The sequence below is a fragment of the Austrofundulus limnaeus genome, unplaced genomic scaffold (genome assembly GCF_001266775.1).
Source record: "Austrofundulus limnaeus strain Quisiro unplaced genomic scaffold, Austrofundulus_limnaeus-1.0 Scaffold629, whole genome shotgun sequence".
Classification (NCBI taxonomy): Eukaryota; Metazoa; Chordata; class Actinopteri; order Cyprinodontiformes; family Rivulidae; genus Austrofundulus; species Austrofundulus limnaeus.
In genome coordinates, this window is record NW_013953031.1 from 196,737 (window position 1) to 205,722 (window position 8,986).

Genomic DNA, 8,986 nt, shown 5'->3' on the forward strand with positions numbered 1-8,986 from the left:
GGAGAGCTGAAATGATTCTTGGATGATTTGCCATGGCAACGCAGAGAGTGGGAACTTTGAACAAACAAGAGTGCAGTAGACTGCACACACACACACACACACACACACACACACACACACACACACACACACACACACACACTAAATAACATTTGAGGGAGAGCTGAAATGATTCTTGGATGATTTGCCATGGCAACGCAGAGAGTGGGAACTTTGAACAAACAAGAGTGCAGTAGACTGCACACACACACATGCCGGCTTGTTTTTGTATCCCTGTGGGGACCGTGGATTGACTCCATTCATTTCCTGGTCATTTATACTGTATGTACAGCCTAACCCTGACCCTGAAGCTAACTCACAGGTTCATTCTGTCCTTAAGTTCGATGTAAATCAGACACATCTTACCAGCACAGCACACATCTCTGACAGCAGCTGTCTTGATAAAACAGTCTAGTTTAATGTGTTCTTCTTGTTGATCTCTGGTATCATTAAAACTTTGCGGTCCTGTTTGTCCTGCAGGACCTGCAGCAGGACATTGAGCAGCACACAGACAGCGTGGTGTCGGTGCTGAAGCTGTGTGACGTCCTGCTCCGTGATGTTGATGCCTGTGGTGACGACTCTGAGATCGCCTCCATCCTACAGACCAGCTGCAGTCTGGACCGGCGCTGGAGGAACATCTGTGCCATGTCCATGGAGCGCAGGATGAGGTGAGCTCCGACACACCAATATATGTGTGCACAGTGATACCGTTAAACTGGTTGTGTTGTCGTCAGGATCCAGGACACCTGGCGTCTCTGGTGTAAGTTCCTGGATGAATATTCCCYGTTTGAAGYKTGGCTGAAGGCAGCCGAGGTCACAGCAGCCAACCCAGAGTCTGCCAACGTCCTCTACACCAACGCCAAGGAGGAACTAAAGAGATTTGAGGTCAGATGATATTTTTTAGGCAGCTTTTATTTTGGTAGAAGACAGAACAGGAAGTGCTCAGATGAAGGATTGACTTCCATCTTGTCTTTCAGCAGCTGACAGTTCCACGTCTCCATGAAGTCTCATGTTGGTCTTTGGTTTTGTTGAGACTCTGTTTTGTCTCGCAGCTGTTCCAGCGGCAGGTTCACGAGCGGCTCACTCAGTTGGAACTGATCAACAAACAGTACCGCCGTCTGGCCCGGGAGAACCGCACCAGTGCTTCCTGTAAGCTTCAACTAATGGTCCAAGATGGAAACCAGCGATGGGACTGCCTGCAGAGGAGGGTGGCGGCCGTCCTCCGCAGACTCAAGGTGAGGCAGGAGGTCAGAAGGCATCATAGCATCAAACTGTTCAAAAAGTTTGGTTAAGTTAGGTTAGGTTAGGTTAGGTTAGGTTATCAGGTTAGGTTAGGTTAGGGTTAGGTTAGGTTAGGTTAGGTTAGGTTAGGTTAGGTTAGGTTATCAGGTTAGGTTAGGTTAGGTTATTAGGTTAGGTTAGGTTAGGTTAGGTTATTAGGTTAGGTTAGGTTAGGTTAGGTTAGCGTTAAGATGAAGGAGAAAACTAAAATCTGACATTCCATCAAAGCTTTCCTTCTGATGCCTCCTGTCAGAACTCCTAATCCGTCAGGATTGAGGTCACCTAACGAGAGGTCACATGACGCAGGGCAGATGGAAGGTGTTTGTGTTGTTTCACTGAGAGGATTTTCCTGATCAGCTGAGCTCGGTGCTAGCCTGGTTAGAACCAGACCCTTGTCCTTCACTTTGCTTCAGACGGAGGAGTGAAGGGAAACCAGAACTGAGCAGGACTGTGTGGGTCAGGCTGGCTCAGTGCTGATCTGTCATCCAATCAAATTCTGAATCTCAGAAACTGTGAGAGCTGTTGGAGTCAGAAACTGGCTTTGAGCCACATTTCTTTCTTGTTTCGACAGAGAACGGTTCAAGCTTCAGGTTGTGTCATGTCTCTCCTGGAACTGAAAAAGACTGATAATTTATCGTACCATAAAAGTTTTATATTTCAAGGCGTGCAGRTTTTTGTTGAACCTGTAAACTTTGGCCCCGCAGCACTTTACATCTCAGAGAGAAGAGTTTGAAGGAAGTCGTGAGGGGGTCCTGGTCTGGCTCACAGAGATGGACCTGCAGCTCACTAATGTGGAGCATTTCTCCCAGAGCCACACTGAAGACAAGATGAGACAGCTGAAGGTAAGACAGAGACCACAGGGCTGTCTGTAAACAGTCAGAAACAAACAGASAGCAGGAAGTTTCCCATCCTGCTGCAGACAGGGAGCTGCTTCATTTGGTTCTGATCCAGTAAAGCAGTCAGAGAAGAGCTGATGGTAAACGAGACGGGCAGATGGAGGTCATTACCTCTGCAGGAATACTCACTCAGGTGGACACGCTTTCATTCCATCAAAGTAAAGTCCATTTCCTGATGAAAAAATCATTTTTCTGTTCCTCAGGAAYAACAACTGAACTCAGAGACACGACTGACAAAAAGTCTGGATCTCAATCAGATTGAAAATTTATGACAGAAATTGAAAAATCTGTTCTTTCCTGCGTGAGGCAGCAGCAGAGTCTGCTTCATGAAGACTGTCGTTTTTCTGAGAGGCTGACAGAAAACATTTGGTGTGTCTGATCTCAGTCCTGCACCTGGTTCCCTCTGCTTCTTCCTGTCTGCAGGCCTTCCAGCAGGAAATCACCTTCAACACCAAGAAGATCGACGCTCTGATTGTGTTTGGGGAGAACCTGATCCAGAAGAGTTCTCCTCTGGATGCGGTTCTGATCGAGGACGAGCTGGAGGAGCTGCACTCCTACTGCCAGGAGGTGTTTGGGAGGGTGGCCCGCTTCCATCAGCGCCTCGTCAGCACCAGACTGGTCAGTAGGAGAAAGAGCAGCTTTGGGATGACTCAGGAGGTCCATCAGAGCTTCAGAACCTGTCAGAACCAAACCAGATTCTTTGACTTTTCACCTGCAGGTTCCAGATGAGGACAGGGACACGTCAGACCATGAACCAGGCCTGACTAGGTCCCCTGAAGTCCCCATCAGGACGTCCTGGACAAAGGTGAGGAGGAGGACAGAGGAGGATGAAGACTCTCTGTCAGTGGGAGGAGTCTCAGCTGGGCGTCAGGCCATGTGCCACCTCCTGGTTCCTCCTCCTGAACACTCAGGCAGAGAGACTCCTGTCAGCGTGGACTCCATCCCCCTGGAGTGGGACCACACAGTCGATGTGGGGGGATCATCYTCTCATGAGGAGGATGAAGAGGCCCCCTTCTTCAGGACTTCATCAGGTAGGAGGGAGGAGAGGAGAGGACCACAGTCTGCTGCTGTTCTCTCCATCGCCCCCCGGTGGAGACTCCTTCAGCTTCTGTTCAGGTCTCTGAGGGTCCACCACAGGGTCTCAGCTTCAGGACTCTGAGGGTCCACCACAGGGTCTCAGCTTCAGGTCTCTGAGGGTCCACCACAGGGTCTCAGSTTCWYGWCTCTGAGGGWCCACCACAGYGTCTCAGSTTCWYGTCTCTGAGGGWCCACCACAGGGTCTCAGGTTCTYGTCTCTGAGGGWCCACCACAGAGTCTCAGGTTCTAGTCTCTGAGGGACCACCACAGGGTCTCAGGTTCTGGTCTCTGCAGGGGGTGTGGTTAGGTTTAGGACCTGAACCCTAAGCCTGACCTTTGACCCTTGAGCAGAAACAGCTGCTTCTGTCAGATGATTTCTGATGTGTAAGAAGTGATGAGACAGATGTCCTGATGTCCTCCAACACTGGACTTGTCCCATCCTGTGGATCTGCCTCGACCTCAGAGGACAGCGCCCCCCCCCCCCCCCCCCCCCCCCCCCCCCCGCCCCGGTGCTGAGCCTGATGGGAGGTGTTACCTGAGAGACCTGAGCTCAGGTGCAGTTTGATGATGATTCATTTCTTTTCTGCAGTGAAGTCAGTTCCTGAAGCACTCTGCTGGTCCCCCCCTGGACCACCTGGACCACCTGGACCCCCTGGACCACCTGGACCACCACAGGCTACAAGTCCTGCAGCAGAAACCATCCAAGAGTTCAGCTCATCTTCAAGGAGCAGACCTCTCCACCAGCAGGGCTATGTAAGAACACACACACACGTCTCTCTATCCTTGTGGGGACCTTCCATTCATGTTTTAGTCCTTTTCTATCCTGACTGAACATAAACTAACCTGTGACTCTGTGTTTCTGCTCAGGAGGAGCTGATGACAGGTGACAGACAGAGCATCAGCTGTGTGCAGAAAGTAAAAGTGATCATCAACGATGAAGAGGAGCAGACAGATGAAGGTCTGAGCAGCAGCWTGGAGCAGCTGAGTACAGGTGTGCAGGCACAGATAAAGGTCCTGGACTAATCTTTGTTATACTGTGTAACATGTGGAAGTCCTGTGTTTTTAGATGAAATAAATGATGTTTTCCTTTCAGGTGGGCTCGAGTACTGGGAGCAGAAACAGCTGCTGCAGCAGTGGCAGAAGCTCCACCATGACCTTTGTGATGTCACTTCCTGGCTGGCCAGAGTCCTGCCACAGCTGGAGAGGCTGCAGCGAGTCCCTGTGGCCAGCAGCATCACAGACATGGAGCTCAGCCTCAGGGACCTGGAGGTGAGACCCCGATGACCCAGAGTCCAGCTCCTGGTCAACACCAGCTGAAGTCTGAGGGTTTCTCTTTGGTCTGTGAAGGACATGCAGAGGAACTTCCACACCTACGAGTGTCTGATGATCTCTGTGAACCTGAGCGCACGCCACTTCCTGCAGGGTGACAGCGTGGAGCTGGAGGAGGCTCTGAGCTCAGCCAATCACAGCTGGGCTCAGGCCTGTGGCCTTCTGGACAGCTGGCAGAGGAGGCTGCAGTGTCAGGTCAGCCACACTAAACACTAAACACTCACATCATGAAGATGTCCTCTGAGCTTCAGGCTGCTCCCATGGAGCATCACCCTGATGGTCAGAAGCTCTCATACCTTCAGGGTTTCTCTCACACAGTTAGCTGTGATGCTGCCTGCTGCAGGGTCTGCAGCAGCTGCTGGTCCTGCAGGACATTTCTTCTCATCTCCTGTTGGACAGCAGTGCAGAGGAAAGTGTAGAGACCAAAGAAAAAGTCCACGTGATCAGCAACAAGCTTCACCTGCTGCAGACAAGCAGCTGCTGCGTGCTGCACTCTGGTGAGAGCTTCTGACCAGCAGCTGCTCCAAAACCACAAATATTCTGACCTGAAATACAAAAACCATCTGTTGTCACCTCACTGAGGAGATGAACACAAGTCCACCAGGACAATAAGTGAAAAACAAGGTAACATCTACCACAGCTTGTATCTTCAGATGAACATTCAAAAACAATTTGTCCAGAGTTCAGGTTTTGATCTGAGTTCTGGCAGAACCCTGTGGTTCTGAAGGGAAGCAGCAGTTTGTGGAGGACTTTGGTCCTCATTTCATCAGATGTTCTACAGATAAATGTCTTCAAGGCTGACGTCTGTCTAACCCTGACTTTCTTTGTTTAGGAGTTGCAGCCAGCTGCAGGCAGACAAGCAGCAGCTAAAAGGTCAGATCTGTGTTTTCTAATCAGCTGAAAACATATTCTTTAATCATTGACTGGCTTCTACTGGGTTCTTCTGGGTTCTACTGTCAATCAAATCAGCCTCTGACATCATCAAACCACTTGATTCAGATTAACACAAAGATCTAACTTTTGCTGAAAGAATTCATGAATAATTAGTAGAATTTACCTGAACTTTTCTTTAATAACAAAGTTTGGAGTTTTACATGTAAAAACATTTGTTCCCAAACAGAACTGGGGGGAGGGATTCCTCGGCCCCCCAGCCCCTCCTGCACCGGGCTCTGTGGGCTGTCCTCCACCTCCTCCTGCTCTTCTTTCTGCTCTTGGTTCTGATCCGTTTGGTTCCTGCGTCTGATGATGACCGCAGCTGTTCACTGTCCAACAACTTCGCCCGTTCTTTCTACCCCATGCTGCACTACACCAACGGACCCCCGCCCACATGAAGGCCCCCAACACAACGCCTGTCTGAAATCCTGCACAGGATCATTTCTGTTTTTAAAAACTAAATATTGATTTATTCCTGTCAGTCAGAAGCCATATCCTAGTTTAGATTGAATCTTGTTAAGTGAAGACAAATGAACATTTGAACACAACATAAAGGATAAAAGCAGGAACTGCAGCTGCTTGAATCAGGTGCTGATTCTGTAGTTTTACTTACAAACAAAACATTATATTCAGATTTGAATAGATTTAAAMGTGAGGTWRACTCTACCTGTAACAAGATAAACAWAATAATGAATACATGTGAAAATGTGGAAAGTTGACTTTATTTTCTGTTTTTCTTTTCTGTACAGGTTGTCTTTTTGTCTGATAAACAGTTTGTTTCTGGTGTCACTGGGTTTAAAGCAGAGCTSCTCCAGAACAAACAGGCAGAACCTTTAGTTGACAAACAACAGGAACAGTTGCATGCATGTGCAAGCTACACACAGCAGACACACACACAGAGAAAACACAGGAGCAGGTGTCAGAATCTGGGCTAAGGCTGAACTTAGGGCTCTTCATGGTGCGTTCAGGGCTCTTCATGGTGCGTTCAGGGCTCTTCATGGTGCGTTCAGGGCTCTTCATGGTGCGTTCAGGGCTCTTCATGGTGCGTTCAGAGGCAGCGGTTGTCTGAACTCTTCGTACAACATGGTTACACTTTCTTCCAAATCCGAGCCATGTCTTGTTCCTGAACAATTTTCGACTGATGTGATGTGAATTCCAGTGGGATAAATCCCAACATTGGGTCAGCTGCAGGGACAGGTGAGCAGAGCTGCCAGAGTCAGGTTTAGTGGAAGAGCTACTAATCTAATATTTAGTTGCTGAAACATTTTAGAAAGTTAGCGTACAGTAGCATGTAGCAGCACCTGTTTAGAAACGAGGTTTGTGTGTGTCAGTGTGAATTCAGCCTTAGTTTCCAGAGAGAACAGGGAGGATAACAGTCACTTCAGTTAAAGGCCACATCCTTATAGAAACATGTTGCATTAACCAGTTCAAACACCAAAGTACACAGAGTACGTCACACTGCAGTGGGACAGAGAAAACTAGWGTGTGCTCCACATGCAACTGTAGAAATCAGGTGGTTTCTTCTCAACCTTACACCAACACCAATAAAAAAGGTTAAAAAACTGCTTGTTCTGATGAACACCTACTGTAGTTCACAGTCACAAAAATATTCACCAACAAAATATACAGTCAGAGTTTCCAAAGAAGGAAAGACATTTAGTCTTCCATCAGCACTGTGCTTCTGGTGTTCTCAGGTGTGCTACCTGTAGGTTCAGTCATCTAAAGCCGTTTCCATGACAGCACGATCAGAGATGATGTAACTAACTGTCTCCACAGATGAACCCCTGTCCTCTGTGTCCAGGGACCAGTGCTCCGCTGGGATGTATCTGAAGGGAAACAAAGTTCCTGCAGTTATTAACCAAAACATAAAGTTTACAGCCATTTTCTGTTAGAAGTTTTAAAAGCATAAACATCAGTTTTATGAAGAACTGAAGAGAAATGTCTCATTGCTTCATTGTGACTGACTTTAAATGCTACTAAAACAACAGGTGTATGATGGGAAAACATAGAAACTTCACAACATGCTGCTGTGCCGTCCTTCATACATACAAATATTCAGAAAGAGGCAACAATTAGAATTAGGAAGACTTAAAAATCCTGAAATAAAAACAGAAAGTATTCTTACTTTCTGTATATAGTATAGTTAGAAACATCTCAACCAACCCTATTCTTTAAATATAAATATAAAAAATCTGCTGGACTTGTATTCTGCTGCTGATGCTTGGCTTCTTGTCTGGAGGAATTTTTCAGGTCAAAACTGGAGATCCAATATATGATGAGCTTAAAGCCTAGAACAGAACACAAGTCCAGTTCTGTGATGTCCTGGATGACTGAGAATCTACATCATGTAGTAAAAATGCCTTAAAGTAAAGACAGCTCTGAAAGGTTGGACTAAGTGACCAGTGGAACTTACTCCTTGCTGTCTATTTGAGACCGGACTAAATCGTGTGATGAAGGTGTGGACGGGAATGTCCCAGCCTGCAGACACCCATCCACCATCCGGTCTTCAGCTGCTTCCTGTGGAGGTTCGTGAAAGCTGTTGGTGCAGGGCTGAGGGGCCATGATGTCATCTGAGCCAGGCTGCAGATGGAACGATGGCAGGGGATACTGCAGCCCATCAGAGTACGAATCAGAGCTCGGTGAGGAAGAGGCAGTTTGACTGCTGCTGCTGGATGTGTTGGCATCCAGCATCTCCAGGAGGAGGTTGTAAACCAGAACCACATTCTTCCTCTTCATGTTTGACAAGTGGTCCATGCCTTTGTTACTGTGGAGAGACAGGGGAGACAGTGAGCCAGAGAAAGTGCACCGAGCAGAAAAGATGGCAGATATCAAAGGCTCTGAACTCAACATCTGTCGTCTGTCTGAGCTGTCATTTCTCAAACTCCAGTCTGAAGCACGCAACCAAACAACAGAACAGTTCCTTGTAAATCAGTTCACTGATTAGCAGTTATAAGTATGTGAATTTGCACACTTTGTGTTCTAATAGTGTGGATGTGAGAGTGTCTGTTCCTGACACGGTGACTGCTAGAGTGTAACTGACATGTTGGACGTTAAGAGTGGACCTGACATGTCCGTCCATCAGTTCTCTTCCTCTTATCCAGGGTCAGGTCTCGGGGGCAGCAGCCTCAGCAGAGACCCAGACTTCCCTCTCTCCAGACACTTGGACCAGCTCCTCTGGGGGAATCCCAAGGTGTTCCCAGGCCAGCTGAGAAACATAGTCCCTCCAGCGTGTCCTGGGTCTTCCTCTGGGTCTCCTCCCAGTGGGACAAGCCTGAAACACCTCCCTAGAGAGACCTCCAGAAGGCATCCTAACCAGATGAACCACCTCAACTGGCTTCTCTGGACGTGGAGGAGCAGCGGCTCTACTCTGAGTCCCTCCTGGATGACTGAGCTTCTCAGCCTATCTCTAAGGGAGAGCCCAGACACCCTGC

General features: G+C 48.1%; 2 protein-coding genes across 3 annotated transcripts in view; one reads left to right on the forward strand and one right to left on the reverse strand.

Annotated features, from left to right (window-relative positions):
• The window catches only part of LOC106531414 (nesprin-2), a 31,125-nt gene extending 24,851 nt beyond the window's left edge, over positions 1–6,274 (forward strand). Inside the window, exons 10-21 of the mRNA XM_014027279.1 lie at positions 520–707; positions 774–924; positions 1,092–1,274; positions 2,025–2,162; positions 2,640–2,834; positions 2,935–3,247; positions 3,883–4,046; positions 4,161–4,284; positions 4,387–4,562; positions 4,641–4,817; positions 5,455–5,495; positions 5,743–6,274. Of these exons, the coding sequence (XP_013882733.1) occupies positions 520–707; positions 774–924; positions 1,092–1,274; positions 2,025–2,162; positions 2,640–2,834; positions 2,935–3,247; positions 3,883–4,046; positions 4,161–4,284; positions 4,387–4,562; positions 4,641–4,817; positions 5,455–5,495; positions 5,743–5,953 (2,061 nt within the window). The 3' untranslated portion in view covers positions 5,954–6,274. The remainder of the gene's footprint in view (positions 1–519; positions 708–773; positions 925–1,091; positions 1,275–2,024; positions 2,163–2,639; positions 2,835–2,934; positions 3,248–3,882; positions 4,047–4,160; positions 4,285–4,386; positions 4,563–4,640; positions 4,818–5,454; positions 5,496–5,742) is intronic.
• Positions 6,275–6,436: 162 nt separating this feature from the next.
• The window catches only part of LOC106531415 (estrogen receptor beta), a 30,721-nt gene continuing 28,171 nt past the window's right edge, over positions 6,437–8,986 (reverse strand). For both annotated transcript variants that reach the window (XM_014027280.1, XM_014027281.1), the window contains 2 exons: positions 7,969–8,319; positions 6,437–7,381 (listed from right to left, as the gene is read on the reverse strand). In XM_014027280.1, the coding sequence (XP_013882734.1) occupies positions 7,267–7,381; positions 7,969–8,319 (466 nt within the window). In that variant the 3' untranslated portion in view covers positions 6,437–7,266. The remainder of the gene's footprint in view (positions 7,382–7,968; positions 8,320–8,986) is intronic.